The sequence below is a fragment of the Cupressus sempervirens genome, chromosome 11, assembly GCF_028749045.1.
Source record: "Cupressus sempervirens isolate cs-2001-9-10 chromosome 11, ASM2874904v1, whole genome shotgun sequence".
NCBI lineage: Eukaryota > Viridiplantae > Streptophyta > Pinopsida > Cupressales > Cupressaceae > Cupressus > Cupressus sempervirens.
The window spans coordinates 293,862,515-293,881,877 of NC_143128.1; the positions used below are offsets into that span (position 1 = coordinate 293,862,515).

The 19,363-nt window shown below is 37.9% G+C and overlaps 1 protein-coding gene across 3 annotated transcripts in view; it reads left to right on the forward strand.

The window, feature by feature from the left end:
- LOC149529273 (U-box domain-containing protein 4-like) overlaps window positions 1-19,363 on the forward strand; it is a 52,734-nt gene that overhangs the window by 21,353 nt on the left and 12,018 nt on the right. For all 3 annotated transcript variants that reach the window (XR_016358314.1, XR_016358315.1, XM_089807918.1), the window contains exon 2: window positions 121-401. Coding sequence is in view for 1 of the 3 variants with exons in the window: in XM_089807918.1 (XP_089664044.1) it covers window positions 132-401 (270 nt within the window). In the remaining 2 variants the exon portion in view is untranslated. The remainder of the gene's footprint in view (window positions 1-120; window positions 402-19,363) is intronic.

Below are 19,363 nucleotides of genomic sequence, written 5' to 3' on the forward strand. Positions count from 1 at the left end.
TAAGTAGATTACATTGGGTTATGTGGACAGTGGAGCAAGTGAAGAATGCAGTGGTGGACAAATTGTAATAATTTTTTATAGTTCTATTGATATTTTACTTATCTTTTTTCTTTGGAACAGGTGTAAGGCCTATGGATCCTCTACATGTTTTGTTTGCTGACATTGATCAATCAATTCATGAAATTGTGACACTGAATGGAAAGATTGGGGCAGATCATTCAAATTGCCAATGTCTGGTTGAACAATTGAAGCTTTTGAAACCTCTGCTGGATGATGTTAAGGACTCAAAGACAGCTTTGACGGGATCAGTTGTCAGGGTATTTGAAGAACTATGTGTTTCTTTGAAGAAGGCTTGGGAACTTATAGAGAGATGTAGTACAAAAGGGAGTAAAGTTTATAGGGTAAGTTTATGTGAAGCAGCCTAATTTTGGTGGCGATGTCCTATGGCAGTAGGATAATAGTATTCCAGCTGCATTCTTATTTACATATTGTTGAAAGTATTTTAGGGCATTTTCCATTTGATATTACCTAAAGCTTAAAAATACATTGAAGCCAGATTTGATAATCAGTGGATCTTGATTGCGGAGACATGGCAGATGCTTTCAAGACGTTTCAGGGTTGTGGATGAGAAAATGTCAGTCTCTTTGAATTCTGGAGTGTAAATGCCAAGTTATTTTGAACCGTCAGTGTAAAAGAATATCAATCAATAACCAGTCTTAAAAAGGGAAAAAAAACATATTTTTAACTTGCCTAGTTCATTATAATTTCAATGTTAGATATCAATAGCAGAAAATAGGTAAGAAGGGCTTTTCTGATAACTGAGAATAAAAATGGGCTGTTTAATAGTAACTCCTGTTTTATAAATTTATTCAATTCTAATTCTTAATTAGGTTTCACTTTGTAATAGAGAAGTTAATCTATTAACAGCAAAAAATGTTGGTAGTGAGACTTCCATGCTATTGCCATTCCTTCATAATAGAAGGGAGGATTCCACACAGAATGAATGAAGGTAGGAAGAGACGGAGATTTCTGTTGATAAATATTAAACTATACATACAATTTGCTAGCCAGATTCTTGATCTTCTTGACTTGGCATAAATATAATGTAATCTGATATATTAAAATTTCAAAAGCCATGGCCCTAGGTAATTTCATTGTTTGGCTTTAACTATACATATTTTGGTAATTGTTAATATTATGGCTCTGTCTCACTTATATAGAAAGTAGGGCTGCACATTTAAAAAGAGCTGACCTTGGACTTAAGTAAAAATAATAAAGGAAGTCCACTTAAAAACTAGGGCCTACCTCATTCAGACAAAGACAAAAGGCAAATATTTAAGGGGTAAGGTGCCATCCTTTAAGTGCAGGAAAAAATAAACAAAAATAATAAGCAGCAATTATAAAAAGAAGAAAACAACAAATTATTTGTTAAAATATGCAAACAGCGATTGATATTAATGGAAGAGGTTTTAATGAAGGTCTAATAACAGAAGTAAGGAAGGAACTAAAGATATTAAATTTAGAAACAATGATCCTTAAGACCATGTTTGAAATAGAAAAGGGTGTGATTTTAAGAGACTAATGTGATAAGCAGACACTACTCCTCATCAAGGGGCAGCCACTCGCAAAAGTCACACATCTTGAGAAGAAGGCCAAGATAAATAGACCCATGATGGAGTCGACAACAAAGAGGATCTATGCTACCGAAGTGGCCTACACAATGCCTTGTGAGGTCACAACATGAAGGGTAGTGCGCCCCATTCTATGTGCCCTCAAGTCGACCATGTTGTGCATGTGATTTGCTTGACATGCCCTCTCTGTTGGGACCAAATGTGCCATGGGTGGGACTTATGCTAGACTATTTAGTGCCCTAGTTAGCCACCACTAGTTAGCCACCACTAATACAAATGTATTTTGTATCAGTACGATCCCCTTTGGTATTGGTATGACCCACACTAGTATGAACCTATGTGGTTGGCACAGTCCTCTTTGGCATGGTCCTCTCTATTATTGCTACAATCCCCTTAGGTACAAACCTGTCTAGTATTGGTACGGTCCTCTTTGGTATTGGTACAATTAGCACTAGTACAAACCTGTCTAGTACTGGTACGACCCTCTCTAGTATGACCTCTGTGGTGTGCTTGTATGATGATCGTACAATGTTTTCTAAAACCGCAACCATAGGATGGGAATGTCTAATCACTTATTTGTGGTAGTGGCTATCCAACCTCGAATTTGGTTTTTCCTATACAATGTATTATAGCTTTTGAAAAAAGAGGTCTTTTTCCTTTGTATGGCTTGCTATTTTCGTGGCTGCATAGCCGTTGCCCTTATCTGCGATTTGCTAGTGCGTATAGCCAAGGAACTCCGTACCAAAACTCTTATGTCATAATCGGTCTCTTGTGAACTTATGTTTCCCTCTCTTCGGTTTGCTCACTTCTCTTCTTTTTTGCTTTTGCAAAATTACTTGGTTTCGAGGCAATTTATGAATACTGCAAGGGTTAGGTATTTGATAAAACACTTTTTCTTTATAAGAAAAACCAATTCTTCAATTTTTTATGAGGCATCTTCTTTAATTTTCCTATCTCCCTTTACTTTTATTCCCCTTGTTTATAATTTTTTCCGACGTTAGCTTTTTGACCATTCTTTTTTCTCTTTTTATTTTTTCATTTCTTTACTTGATCTTTTTGACTTTTAATTTTTCAAAGTTCTTCATTTATTACAAGATAGCGCACCCTTTAGTTTTTCTTACTTTCCTTTGAATATTTGATTTTGCCATGGGTGCTTTTTCTTAGTTTTTATAGCCGTCTTCTTTCTTTTCTCAGTTGCTTCAACTTTTTGCTTCCTCCCTAGTTCTTTGCACTTAACTGCTTTGCCCCTCTTGAACTTATGAGCCGGTATGTCATCCACCCTAGCCACACCTTCCTTGTATTGGCTATACTCCAGAGGAGTAGTGTCACTTTACAACCCTACTTCAATTTCCAACATATTACAGCTTGGGTGGAAGACCTCACAGTCCTCCATTTGCCAATAAAACAACCAGTTGCGGGAACTAGTTTCATCTTTTGAACAATCTAGTATCCCTTCATCATTGAGTTCCATCCCCCTTCCTTCCATGTCAAATTCCCTTGTGTTCGGACTCTGAGTTTGAGGCCAGTTCCTGACCGACTGCGTGGTTCTACAAGTCAATTAGACTTCCTTCTATCCGTCTTGATAGAGCACGTGTTCTTTGAGTTGTGGTTTACCTTCATTGTGATCTATTGCTCCCTTCCAAGGAGGGCTCATATGCCTTCTTCTCCAATGATATGACTATGAAGTCCAAGAAGAATTGTTGGGTAACAATAATTACCTTTTGAGCCATGATTGTTCCTATTGGTTTGATGCCATGTTGGTTGGCACCCGCTAAATGGAAGGTTGGTGACCAGAGTATTGACTTGTCGAGTGCTTTCCATGTCTCTTTCAACAATACATTTATGCCGGATCCTATGTCCACAATAATGTTCTTTAGTCTCCATCCCATTATTTCCATTTCTACGACGACTAGTGTCCTCCCTCTACAAGTCACTAGTCACTGGTCGCATGGGACCTATGGTGAAACTGTCTTCTCATTGCTCCGTCGGCTTGTCAGTGTCCTGGTCGCTTGTTTTATTACCAGCTATGTTGGTAATGGCCATCGTCAATTGTGGCACAAACTCTAGAAGCTCTAACACTTCCATAGGTACCGTAGCTTGCAACATTTGTTGCATAATGTTCCTTACTGATTTTGACTGTTGGGGTCTACTGTCAGTATCATGTGATGTTCTTCATTCTTCCATTGGTCTTTGGATATTGTCCTTTTCTTTTTTCAACCTTTCCTTTCGTGTACAAGAATCAAGGTATGTTACCTTCTTGGTTTGCAACCTGTTAATTGCCAACACCTCCTCCTGTGGTTTAGATTCACCCCTTTTTGCTTGGGACAATTGGTGTCCTTCTAATTACTTGGACTACACCATTTGCACAACCAACGTCCACCTCCTTGCCAACTTTGATAGTCTTGTGTGAAGTTGTGCCTCGTTGGAGCTCCAAAATTGTATCATGGTCACCCATTTGCATTGTAATGGATTCGGCTTCACAATGTGTTATTTTTGTTATTGATGTTGTTCTCTTGCTGGTTGTTGTGATATTCTCTCAGTGAGGTATTAGTGTTTGTGGGTGGCTTGGGTGGTGTGGTTCGAGGAGTTGCTTGTTCTCCTTGAGTGAAGAACACTTGTGTACTTCTAGCTTTTATGTTGTACAGGCACTCCTTAATGGAGTGTCCTAGTACTTGGCAAATGTTACAAAAGGACTTCTTTGGGCAGTTCACCTTTATGTGGCTCGACCTTACAGTCAATGCACCTTAATTCTTTTCCATCCCTCATAGTTTCTTTCTTAGCTCTCATCTCCTTCATAATTTGCACCATATACCTTCAGAGAACCTATGCAGCCTTGGATTCTCTGTTAGTGCGGTCTTCTTTACTGTCATCATCATTGGCTTTATCTTCCCTTGGGACATCTTGTTCTCACTCTCGATATCCATTGCATGGTTATGGGCATTCGCGTAGGAAGAGGGAGGTGCCACTTTCATTTTCTTCTTGTGAATGACCTCTTCTACTGTGTCAGTTAAAAAAAAGGTCCTAGAAAACAATTGGGTCCTTTAGAACTCGATTCTTGGTTAGAGGAGTTGCTTGTTCTCCTTGAATGAAGAGCACTTGTGTTATTTTAGCTTTTATGTTGTACGGGCACTCCTTAATGATCAGTAAAGCTTTATGTTGACTTCCCAAATACTGTAAAGCTTTATGATCAGTGTACTACACAAACTCCTTAGGAATCAAATAATGTCTCTACTTCTTTGAGGCTTGAACAATATCATAAAACTCTTGATCATACACATAATACTTCCTTAGCATCATTCAACTTCCCATTAAAGAAAGCAATGGGTTTACCTTCTTGACTCAACAAAGCTCCTATTACACTACCATTTGCATCACACTTAACTTGAAATACCTTATTGAAATTAGGCAAAGCCAATACAGGTAACTCAACAACCTTTTGTTTCAAAGTCTCAAAACTCTTGTCAGCTCCTGTGTCCATTTGAAATCCTTTTTATCTCCTCGTCTTAGTCATATCATTACAAACATGATTGAAATTCTTTATAAACTAGCCAAACCATAAAATGATCTTACCTCAACCACATTCTTAGGTGTAGGTGACTCCAAAATTGCTTTAACCTTCTTAGGATCCATTCTCAAACCATTAGCTGAAATTACAAATCCCAAATACACAATCTCCCATTGCATAAAGGAACACTTATTCAGATTAATCAGCTTCTCCTCTTTCAATCTCTACAATACTTGCCTAATATGCTCAAGATGTTCTTCCTTAGTCTTACTGAATGTTAGAACATCATCCAAATAAACAATCACAAACTTACCCAAGAATCTCTTTAGAACTTCATTCATCAACCTCATGAAAGTACTAGGTGCATTAGTCAAACCAAATGGCATCACCAACCATTCATACAAACCATCTTTTGTCTTGAAAGTAGTCTTCAATTCATCACCTTCTCTGATTATGATATGATGATAACCACTCTTCAAATCATTCTTGGTAAATACTTTGCTCCACTCAAACAATCTATTATGTCATCCATCCTCGGCATAGGAAACCTATATTTCATTGTTATCTTGTTAATAGTTCTGGAATTAGTACACATTCTCCATGCTCCATGCTTCATTCTTCTCGAGTGCCAATACAACAGGTACAACACATGGACTCAAGCTTTCTCTAATCAAACCTTTCTGCAACAACTCTTACACTTGTATGTTAAGTTCTTCATTCTCTGTAGGTGTCAATCTATATGGTGCTTTATTCAACAAATTAGTTCCAGGAATCAGATCCATACAATGACTTGTACTTCTTACTGGCGATAAACCAATAGGTATGGCTTCAACCACAATCTCTTTATATTCATCAAGCAAACTTTCCATTTCTGCTAGCACTTGACTTTTACTGTATTTTTCTACTGTCACTCGGCCTTTACCATCTTCTGTTACTCGTCCTCTATCTGTCACTCAATCATTACTATATTCTATCGCTCGACCATTACTACCACAACTTGGCCTTCTAGGAATTATAGCAAAACTTTTTTTTTTTTCATTTCCTTTTCAAATTGCTTTCCACTAACCATGCAAATTCTCATAGTAGTACAATTTACTTCATCAAGAACTTCAATCGAAGGCAACAGTATTTTCTTTTCTCCATTCACCCAGAGAGTATATCAATTCAATCTACCATCATGTATAGCATGTCTATCATACTACCAAGGTCAACTCAATAGAATATGACAACAATCCATTGGCATAATATCACATAGAACTTCATCAAAGTAATTTGCAATCTTGAATTTCACAACACATTGCTCACTTACCAACAATTTATGCTCATCCTTGACCCATGAAACATGATAGGGTTTAGGGTCTTTCAACCTCTGCAACTGCAACTTTGTAATCAACTCCTCTGATGGCAAATTTGCTGAATTGCCACTGTTAACAATCACTTTGCAACATTTTCCTACCATCTTACATCTGGTCTTGAAAAGACTTCTCCTTAGGATAGGTTCCTCATCAACTGTTTTATTGTACAAAGTTCTCCTTACCAACATGTTTTCTCCTTACCATCAGGTTTTCTCCAACCTTAGGTCCACTTGGTGAACCCTCAAGGTCTCCTTGAATCACAACATTTCTATTACCTTGTTCATTCTCACTAGAGTATCTAAACTCAAAGGATCTATGTCCTTTACCACATCCGAAACAATTACCACGAAAGCCACCTCTAGAATAAGAATTACCTATTCCTCGGTAAGAATTAGTACCTCCTCGTTTAGAGCTACCACCTTTCCACTTAGTCTTGCCCTTCTCGTCAGTTTTCCATTTAGATTTGCCCTTATCTTGCGCAGAATTGTCGGATCTGCCACCACCTCCATAAGGTCCACCTCTGCCTCTTTGGAATCTATCACCTCTACCTCTTTGCCTTTGCTCATGCTTCTTTTTCAAGATCTCCTTAGCTTTCAAGGCATAGTGATATGCTTCTTCCATACTTTCCAATTTCACAAAACTTATTTCATCTTGAATACCAGATCTCAACTCATTTAGATACCTTACAACTTTTTCAACCTCATCATCCGAATGTCCAGATCTAATGTCCAATCTATAGAATTTTTTAGTGTACTCCTTCATAGTCATGTCCTTATGTCTCAAATTTTGCATGTTTCTCAATAAGTTAACTTGGTAATCAACAGGAAGGAACTTCTATTTCACTTTGTTCACTATTTTCAACTAGGTTTTGATATTTTCTTTTCCTCTTCTTTGTCTACCAGTTTGCAGACGCTCCCACCATGGTGAGGCATGACCTAATCTAGTGATTGCAATCTTCACCTTCTATTATCAGGAGTGCCTTCAAACTCCAAGAACTTCTCTATATCAGAGATCCAATCCAACATAACATTTGTGTCCAACTTTCCATTATAAGGAACAACTTCTACAGTAGGCTTTGAATGTGCCCTAGACAACATTCTCAATAATCTTTGCTCATCTTGACCTTCTTTAAGTCTAGGATTAGGGTTTGGTGCCATTGCTTCGTCATCACTCACATCATCAAGCTGCGCTGCTCTCCTCTAGGCTGTCTCCACAACATCTAATCTGGCTGCAATTTGTCTCAACATGTCCATAATAGCAGTGTCAACGTTTCCTCTACCTCGAACCATTTTGACAACGGGTTCCTGCAAGATCGTAACCCTCTGCAAGTTATAGGTCAAATTCGTAGATCTGCCACCCTAGAACCAAATCCAACTTAGGGTTCTACACGATTCAATATCCTCAAGGGCGAACCTCAAGTTCTAATACACCTGACGGAAGGAGGGATCTGAATAACTAGGGCCAAAGGCACACCTAAGTATGCAAATACCTTGCTGAGTAAACACAATGGAAGCAAGCAACACATAGAACAACACCAAGGAGAGAAGGAACAACAAATAATGTATTAATTCATCAGATTTTAAGCATACATGGCTAAGTGTGAGACCTAACTCTAAACTCGCTCTTCCAGGGTCCTCTGCTGCAAACTTTCTATAAGTCCCCCTAACCTAAGCCTACACACCTCTATTTATACTTGCCAAAACGATTTACAGAAGATTCTAGATCATTACATAATAGAAGGCAGACCTTAAAATGGTGTGCACACATCCCAAGACAAGATCCATACATTAAATTCATGATCCAAATTAAATGCACAAGTCGGCTCAAACTAAGAACTTGTCATAGACAAACTGGGTCAAAGAAAGAAACGAGCATCAACAAACATTTGGTTCACTTGGTGCATGAAGGAACCCTCGACCACCAAAGCACTTGGTCAACACAGAATGACTATATTGAACAACTTGGTCAACATTGAACAACTCAACAACAACTATAGCTCGACAACCACTGGAACTCGACACTGATAGGCAAATTGAACAAAGATGAGCAAGAAAGCAAGGCAACCTAGGATACTCTTGCATCATTCTAGCTTTTATGTTGTATGGGCACTCCTTAATGGAGTGTCCTAGTACTTGGCAGATGTTGCAAAAGGACTTCTTTGGGCAGTTCACCTTTATGTGGCCCGACCTTACAGTCAATGCACCACAATTTTTTTCCATCCCTCGTAGCTTCTTTCTTAGCTCTCATCTCCATCATATACCTTCTGAGAACTTGTATGGTCTTGGATTCTTTGTCAGTGTTTTCTTCTGTACTCTCATGTACAATCTTGGATTCTCTGTTAGTGTTGTATTCTGTACTCTCATCATCATTACCTTTAACTTCCCTTGGGACATCTTGTTCTCACTCTCGATATCCATTGCACGGTTATGGGCATTCGCGTAGGAAGAGGGAGGTACCACTTTCATTTTCTTCTTGTCAATTATACCTCTTCTACTAGGTTAGTTTAAAAAAAGATTCTAGAAAACAAGTGGGTCCTTTAGAAATTGATTCTTGGATTGAGGAGTTGCTTGTTCTCCTTGGGTGAAGAGCACTTGTTTGCTTCTAGCTTATATGTTGTACGGGCACTCCTTAATGGAGTGTCCTAGTACTTGGCAAATGTTGCAAAAGGACTTCTTTGGGCAGTTAACCTTTATGTGGCCCACAATCAATGCACCACAATTCGTTTCCATCCTCGTAGCTTCTTTCTTAGCTCTCACCTCCTCCATAATTTGCGTCATATACCTTCTGAGAACTCATACGGTCTTGGATTCTTTGTCAGTGTTGTCTTTTGTACTCTCATCATCATTGGCTTTATCTTCCCTTGGGATGTCTTGTTCTCACTCTCGATATCCATTGCGCGGTTATGGACATTCATGTAGGAAGAGTGAGGTACCACTTTCATTTTCTTCCTATGATGACCCCTTCTACTAGGTCAGTTTAAAAAAAGACCCTAGAAAATAATTGGGTCCTTTAGAACTCTATTCTTTGTAGAATTTATCATATTTAAGATAACTTGAAAGTGTTGTCAACAAATATTATTAGTAATTATCAATGTTGTACGGGGTTGTGGGTAATTGGGCACTTAGGGTACCGGTATTTGTATAGGTACAACTATTTCTCAAAATTGGAGACGGGGGACTTGGGCATGTCAAACTTTTTTTTAATATAATTTAATATTTATAGAAATCTGAAATTATGAGTCATGACAATGGTTTTTTAAACCAAGAATGGTGATAAAGTTTGCAAATGTAATGTATTGTTTTCGGTTGCAGATTTGCAATATGTTTGTAATATAATATATGATAAATGTTTAGATGCATAACAGAGAAGGCAGACCTTAAACATGAACAAGAAGATCATAAATCATATAACAATGACATATTGCAAATGATAAACTTCTGACTTGAACAGTGATAAAGTATAATTTTAATCAGTATTGTATCAAAGTTTCAAACTGATTACATATTGCATTAAGCTTGATAAACAAGAAGCTGATACACAAACAAAAAACCAAAACAAAATTAGAAATCTTAATCGAGGTCCGTAGCTTTGATGTTCTCCATTGATATGTCGATATTTTGGTGCAACGGCAATGCTAGCACTTAATAAGTGGTGTCAAAGCTTGGTCATAGGTTTGAATCCTTGCAGGCTGCAACGAGTACCATCGGGAGGGGGATTGTTGGCAGTGGACCAGCATCCCTCACTGGATTCATGACATGGTTTAACAGCCTCTTGTGTCTTCTACAAGTCTAGTGGTTGTATCGGGCATTGACAGGTCAATCTTTTGGTGCAACGACAACCCTAGCAGTTAACAAATTCTAGGGGAGACAAAATCTCAACCAAGACATTCAAGGCTAAGTTTTTGACAAATAAAGAAGCTATTGAGGATCAACCAAGTCTGGCAATGAAATGGACTGTCTTGAAGCAGTTAAGAATGGTACAACCTTTACTGAATATTGTGGTCTAAAAGCAAAAGGAGGGCATAGGAGGAAAGGGACTGCTGTGATGAACTGTTGTGACTATGCAAGGTGGATGAGTTGTGATCTCCTACAGAATTCATTGTTCGCTGAAAATAATGACAATATAAAGCTCCTGGTTAAAGCATTGGAGTTTTCTGCTAAATGCTTAAGTAGATCTAGTTTTGCTGACAACTACTTATATTTAACAACTAATTCAAATGGTCTGTGTTAATGAATTCTACCAAAACAGTATTCATGAAAAGCAAAGAGGGCTCATGATTTCCACCAAAAGTTAAATTTGCAAAACAAAACTTGTTTTCCATGCCTATCTGCCCTGGTTTGTCCTGGATCTTCCCGCATTTGTCCTAGGTTCATCCCGATGAACCAGCTTGCCCAAGTGTGAACCTTGGCTTGGACCTAATGTCGAACCGGACCTGGCCTGATCCCCAGTTCAAATTGGACTGGTCGAGGCATGGGGCCAGCGAACCTATAAATCCATAATTGCCAATAAAATTTGAAGTAAAATTCTAGTTTGCAAAAATCATAAAATGTATCTGCAAATGGATTTTTTAGCATACAAACTAATTTTAAGGCATTAGGGCCCATTTTTTGGCAACCACGGCCACACCCACAGCTTGGGCACATGAGTTCCTACTACAGGAATCTAGGTGAAAGTCCTAATTACTTGAAGCATTTTGGAATAACCTTTGATCTGGTGGAAGTCCTAAATGCTTGGTGCTGGAAGTCATGAGATCTAAAACTGAATGTGTATGCATAGTAAATCATTTCGTTTTGAATGCACATGTATACTTATCAAATGCACAGATAAACATGCATTCTTGTTGAATGTACAGCAAAGTATATGTTCCTAACTGATAATTTGCTTTCGAACGCACAACAATATATTCTTACAGCTAAGGATCAAAAAGATTGGATGCACTGTGGAAAGATCAATCCTTATGGTCCAAGGATGAACTGAATGCTATGACCATCATACATGATAATGGGATTCCTTTATGAATGTATTTATAATGAAAAGAAAACACACCTGATTAAAATCTGTGATTAATGATGATACATTTTGAGCTGATTACCAGAAAATCGATGGTTGTACTCTGCTCAATACAATTGCAATCCTAGCAGCCGTGCTCAGAGAAAAAGCTATCACTGACTGTGGTTCTTCGATGATATAGAAGACTTGCTCTGAATTCCCAGAATTGTCAGCCTGTGAGATTAACTGATCACAGCCTCCAAAACAAATAATCATGTTAACATGCAGGTGAGAGGAGCTTAATTCATTGCCACCCAGAGCGATAAAAGATTGCTGACTAGAAGATATAGCATTTATTAATTGTGAAATCCTTAAAAGGTTAATTCTTAACCATCTTAATATATTGTTCATGAATGTCCATATTTATATATTGCATTTGCATATATGTATATACATTGAAATGTGTAAGCGCTCAAATACTTAGTGCCAATTTACATTTCACACATTCAATTGTTCATCCATGATAAATGCACACACATAATTGCTTATTATTTCACGGCTATATGTATGTGTTTATATATGGGTTTGGTCAATTGCATATATGCATTTTATGACAATTAGTAGACAACGTACGCATTTGTCTATTTTTATATTTATATACGTATACGGATATGTTATATACATACAATATTAACATATTCATGAATAATTGTTAGGTGAAGAGATTGAGAAGGTTGTTCCATTAAATTGATAGAGGAAGATCTCGATGAGCATTCATTAAACAAGAATTGTTAATTCTTTCAATTATAACAAGGATGACAACCAAAGCCAACATGACCAAAGGAGACCAAGGTTAACAATCCTAACCCGGTGACCCAATGACCAAGATACTTAGATATGAGTTCCTGCTCGAGCGGGATTTCTAACCTTTCACCTTGTGCTAGCACCTTCTCTCTCTAATGACACTTTCCACTTGTTTGCGAGGGTGATCTTCTCTTACACCCTTTGACAAGGAAAGGCTTAGCCATATTCACTTTAATAACATTTTTAAGAAAATAAATCAGCTAGACCATATGACATTCTTTATCTCTTAATATTAGTTTCCATAAGAAAATTTTTTATTCAATAATCCTCATAATGAAACAACATAATCTCATTAATCATAGTCTTCATAATTAAATATGGTAATTCGTTAATTAAAAGTCCACACAATTAACTAACTTCATACTTGAAATGAAACAATTATTGCAGTTATTTGAAACTCCTCAAGGAAGGGATGAAAATTCCCCTTGCTGGATGATCCATGAAGGACTTTCTTCTTCCCATTGTGTTGGAAGGAGAACTCCATAGTATGATGGTTTGTTTCATATTCATCAATTGCATACAGCCATTAAACCTCCAAAATTACTTCCATATCCTTGTTGATTACATAGAAGTCATCCTTTATTTTGTATTCCCCCATCTCAATTCTATTTGGGGCACCTTTCTAGTGCTTGGAAGGATTGTCCCACTTGCAACTTTTACACAATCCCTTCAATTCCCTTTATATTCAATCCAATTCTTCTCACCACTTCTTCATCAACACAGTTGTAAGTGGCGTTATTGTTAATTAGGATTCTTACTTTCTGCCCTTTCAAGACTTGTCTAAGGCAAAACACATTGTACTGTGGTGCTCCTGACAGTGCTGTAAGAGTACCTCCTGAAGGTTTGTCTCCTTGGTGTGTAAGCTCCTCATTTTCTGTTTCATCTACAGGTTCAGATTCATTACTTTGTGCCTCTTTATTGGAAATCTCCTCAGTGTATTGTATTTGCTCTTCACTCAAACATCTATGTCCTAGATGCCAATGTTCCTGGCATGAGAAGCATAACTTCTTTGCAATTTATTCTTAGACACATTAGCTCGCTTGGGCTTGGCCGGTGGCGTCTTGTTGAACAATTTTTTTTTGGAAGGGCCTCTTGGGCAGCATTGGAGGTGCTGTCCTCTTGCTACTTAAGATTTCTCCAACCATTGAGTCTTCTAAATTGAGAGTTCTTGTAATGGCCCCTTGTAGTTTGATTGGATTGAAAACCTTATGTAACCCTTTCGGAGGTTCAGCTAAACCCTCAATAAAGAGCATTTTTAGTCTCTTTTCTGTCACACGGCACCATTGCAGTGAGTTTTTGAAACTCGTCTACATAAGTGTCCACCTTACCCTCTTGTTTCAACTGTGTTAGATCCCTGAAATGGATTATTGTGTCTGTCGTTCTGAATCTTTTGATTACCTGTTGAGTGAAATTTTCTATAGTTGTAAGAGAGTTGTATCCTTGTGTTACCATACCATGTTAACACCATTTATGAGCTACTCACTACAAATGCAAATTGGCTAATATAATAGTTTTTTCGAGCATTGGATTCCAGAGAAACATGTATCAATTTTTTGTAACCACAATCTTGCTGATGTTCTGCTTGTATCATCAAAATTGGTGATTGTGATCTCACTAACTGATGCTGGATATACTTCCTCTCGTCGTACCCTTTCCTCATGTACTCTCCTTTTGTTTTCAGTCTGCAATATTTAGTGAAGGTCATATTATTTTTGACTGCTTGACTCGAGGCATTGTATTCAGTGTGAAGTTGGTACATTCCATTTGTTTGATCAGGGCATCTTTTCGTGACAAGAACTTGGCTTTAAATTACTTGGTATTTGCTGATGACTTTTCATCTTGTGCAGTAGATTTCTCCCTATCAGTGTTGCTATTTTCACCCCTGTAATATGAAGACTTATCAGAAGTCAGTTGCTGATTGACAGCTCTCAGCAATTGGACCAGTTCCGTTATTGTCTTAGATATGCTCATATGGAACTGCTTGGATCTCTTAAAGAAGGCTTTAGAAGTGTTTTCTCTCTTTGTCACCAGTACTGGTACCTTTCTCCTCTCTGTTGGTACCTTAGTTCTCTTTTGCTCATCAATTGACCCTACAGGCTGGTAGGACTTAAGCTCTGACGCTACTAAAGTAAGCTTGCTTGACAGTTCAACACACTTTACATAAAAAACTTAAGAATTAGTATTATCTCTGTGCAAGTACATTTTTCATTTTCTTAGAATTGACAGAGATCAGCTATAGAATTTCCAAAATTCTTTAAATATAATTTTAGTGCTTACTCCCACTGTCATTACTGTCATTAACAGTAGCCTTCAAATACATTCATAATTCATATGGTAGACATGCAAAAATAATTGCAGTCTGAAGCAAAAATAATATTTGAAATCTGGAACCTGATTTTCTGTCCTGCACTGGGCATTTTTGTTAAAACCACCACAAGGTTGATAGTATGCTAGGCTCACTGTTTAGTGTTTTCTCCTCACTGCTCTGAGCTGACTGGTTTGAGTCAATGATGGAAACAAGTTTCCAACTGCACTGCCCATTGCTATATTTTGCGCCGTTTCCAGTCGAATCTGGAACGAAGGAAATGTTATGAAGATTAATGCCGAATTTGCTTAACAAAGATAGGAATAAGATAAAAGATAAGGATGAAATACGCACAACACAAGAAGTTTTAATTTTAGCACAAGCAGCAGAGCATAGATAGAAGCTTTAGCAGATTGCCGATGGGCATTGAGGGGGTGAAGGAGCATAGATAGAGGGAGTGCATTCACCTAGTAGATCAAAGAGTGCCGAGGAATTGCTAGAAGAGACTTGACAGTGATTGAATTTGGTGGAAGAGACAAGGGAGGAGTTCCTTAACTTGTATACGCCAGGGGTAGATCATTCGAACGGAAGGGAAGCAACTCGCACGGCTCGAAGTGCCGAAGGAGCACGAGCATGGAGTGAACTCTTCCTACCTGATACACCCAACCAACGAATACAAGCAGAGAATCGAACAACTTCACTTGAGGAAGATCTTTCACTGAGTAATGCGATTGTTGGAAGTAGGATGGTTGTCTGAAGCAGTGTGGTTGTGTAGAACAAAGCGGGTGCTCAGAACAATGCGAGTACTCAGAACAGTGTGGATACACAACAGGTACCACAGAATCAGAAGAAAGCAGTGTAACGAGACTCGGACTCGGCAAGGGTAACTTGACTCGTGACCTGGCTCGGCAAAGTGAAAAAACTTCAAAATTTTGAGATTTTTTAGGATTTAAAGAACATTCCATGCACCCATTATTGAATAAAGCGTAAAGACACAATAACATCACTAAATAGAAGATAATTTGATCATAATGCACATACTTAAAGTTAAAACTTAAAAGTCAAACATCGATTACATAAGTACAATACTACAAACTTACAAAGGTAAATTGCTAAAAGTAAATACTATATTACTAGTAATTAAAGTCAAACTAAGATAAATCCATGCAAACCATCAAAATGTATATGTATTATCATTTATGCATTATGAAATCCAACACATTAAGATTCAATAGTCATCATCAAATTCAAATGTTCCAAATGCTGATCATATATTAAGTTAAACTGTTAAACAAAAAGTTAAAACAAGACTATAAGTCTACAGCTATGGCTCCTAGTCGGAGTCCTCATCATCATCCTCATCATCAAGCTCATCGTCATCGTCATCCTCATCCTCATCCTCATCCCCAACCTCAGCCTCAACCTTAGGCTTAGTATAATCTATAAAATGCCTCTTAGTAAGGCGTCTAAGGTAGGTCCTGGATGTCTCAGTAGCCATAGCATCAGCCTGTGAGGTGCCTCTAGGATCGATTGTACTCTCTACCTTTGGCTCTGCCAATGTCTGTGAGGTGCCACTAGGAACAACTGGAGCTCTCTGGTCCTCTGCTGCCATAGCCACAGCCTCAGCCTGGCCCTCTCTATCTGCCTGGTCAAGCCACTGTAGGTCCTCATCATCAAAGACAGAATCAGTAGCCTCCGTGATCCAATCAGACTCTAGATCAACCTCCTCTAGAGTAATCGGAGAGTTGTCACTATCCAAAATCTCCCTGGATCCTAATGCACAGGTTGTAGTGCACAAAGACTAGACTATTCATTTTCTGCACAGACAACCTGTTACGCCTCTTCGAGTGGATGTGCTCGAACATGCTTCAGTTGCGCTCACATCCAGAAGCGCTACTTGGCTGGCTCAAAATGCGGATGGCGATTTGCTGAAGGTTTTTGGTTGAAGGCCCAAACATTTGCCACCATCTATCTGAATTTTGAAAAAAGGAAAACAAAAAAATATTAGTCTCATTTCAAAATTTGAACTTTAAGTTTAAAGTTAGAAATTCAGAAACTAGATTGTATAAGGCTTAAGTTGCAATCTTTATCTGGCTGCAATTTTGTACGACCTTCTTTGCAAGTTTTACTTGAAAAAATGGGCCCTGAAGCATTATTATAGGCATCCATCTCAAGCAATATATTTGTGGGATTAGGGGACATCTTCGATATCACTGTGTATAGGCCACTAAGAACCTCCTCATCTGCCTTGAAATCATCACGGAAACGGTATGCCGGATTGAGGTAATAGGTTGCTGCGTGGATGGGCTTATGAAGCTGATTTTGCCGTCTCTGTAATGTCCCCATTTTAGCAGTTGACCAAGTGTGTGTGCGTTAGCCTTGTTCTACATGGTCCCGAGGGCTAACGAAGGGTTTAATGGGATCTTGGAGTGTTTTGGCCTAGTCATTTCCAGTTTGGGCCAAAACGAAGTTGATTTACTCAGTTTCAAGCATACTTACTATTTTTAGTAAGTCGGCAGGACACAGTGCAGGTCAATTTTGGTGATTGGATTCGATACTCCTCGGTGAGAGCTTTCCGATGAGCTATCACTCGCATTATTCGGAGTCCGATTGCTAATACATTTTAATGCCTGAAGTTTTATTAAAGTAACGTCTAATTTAATTGTAAAATATTAAAGTGTTACTTTAATATTTATTTTATGGTGATGTGTACCCAAGGGAGACATACGGGGTATTTTAATATATGTTTTATATTACACATCTTTTATCCCACATTGCCCATATGAGTTGAGCGGACCCGTGGGAATAGAATAAAAGGAAGCATCTGTGGCTTCATTAGACAGGTTGAATATGAGAAAAAAATTGGTGTGTGAGTTGCAGCTCCGTTCTTGGCATTTGAGGACGTCTATCCTCTCGTGTAACATTCTAGACGTCATTCCTTTGGGGTTTGGCCTTTGGAATTCTTTGTTATTGGCTTCATTATCAGGTAGTTTAGTTGCATTTCCGGCTACAGGCAGATTTGGTATTTTGCTCATATCTTCTTCACTACTTGTCCGACGCTTATGCCACTTTGAGGGAATGGTATTACGAAGGTAGTGGACTGATTGAAGGACAAAGTATTGTAGCAGCAAGTTCAAAAGCATGGGCTGGAGTATTATGTCAATACTGCTGAAGTAATTAGTGAGTTGTTAAATCTGCCATGTATTTGGTTTTATGAATTCTGAAAATAACATTTTATTAGCAGCAGTTCATTTCCACTTTGCATATTATTGTAGTTTCTTTCTTGTTTATGTTGTATGATACCAATTCCATGCACAAAACACAACAAACAAATAAACGTTTGATTTTAGGAGTTATAAGGGGTTTAAAACATTAAACGGAGAAATAAGAGGTTGCATGCAAACTGTTTGACAAAATTCCTTTCAGCAAATTGGTTTAGTTTTTTGGGACATCCAGGGGTGTCCATTACAGTCTCCTATCAATTATGTCCCAAATAGGGCCATAGTTTTCCTCAACTCCTACATATTTGGCCTCAATAGTCTCCTTGACCCTATCCATGCCTTCATAAATGTAGCCCATAGAGAGCTTCTCGCCATCAGCAACTCGTAGGAGGGCTACAAAGGGCTCGGTGATCTACAAAACAATTAAACAAAAAAACAATTTAGTGACTGATGAAACTTTGCAAAGTTGCACAATGAAAATAAAACAAAAATATGTATGAGATAAATTAATTTATAAAATTTTAAGACTTAAGCTTTTAAAATTTAAAATTACCTCCACAATCTTCGAACATGGCTCCCAAAAATCGTCATCATCATAAATGCATTTTGTTGCATCTATCCGTACAGGGCTGTTGGCAAAGGAGGAGGAACTCCAGTCTGGACCAACAAACATGCACTTCAACTCTAACCTTGAACTAAGCAAGGATTTTAGTGTGATAAAGTTAGAGGCAAATCTTGTGATACTAGGACGAGCCAACTTCTTTCCCTTCGTGTATTTCCTCATAGTGCTGAGGACCAAGGCATGATTATAGATGGACTTACAAAGATTTTTGGCCTTGGTAACACATGATTTCACCCATACAAGCTTGCCAATATCCTCTAACATGAGGTCAATGCAATGGGCCGCACATGGAGTCCAAAAGATTTTTGGGTGTCTCTCCATCAATAGTTTTCCTGCAGCAATTTTGAATTAGTTAGAAAATAATGAAAATTTTTGATGTATTAAAAAACTTTTAATTTTCAAAATTTAATGAAAAACTAAAACAAATTTTTTAGAAGTAAGAACTTAGAAAGTTAGAAGTTAAAATTTTACTTGCAGCAACATAATTAGCTGCATTATCTGTCACCACTTGGACAACATTGTCTTCCCCCACCTCCCTTATGACCTCCTCAATAGTCTCACATAAGAATTTTGCATTTTTTACATATGAGGAAGCATCTATGGACCTCAAAAACATGGTGGATCCTGAAAGTGAAATTTAAACAAAATAACTATCATTCAAGAATCAATACTCAATATAACAAAATTTTCATTATTCAATAATAGTATACTGTATACATTAAATTTTAGACTTCAAGAAGTAGAGCATGATGAATTACCTCCGCTAGAAACAAGAAAATTTAGGAGGGTTCTGGACCTCCTATTTGTCCATCCATCTGTCATGATGGTACACTCCTTTTGGCCCCAAATCTTTTTGTGGTCCTCCAACTCA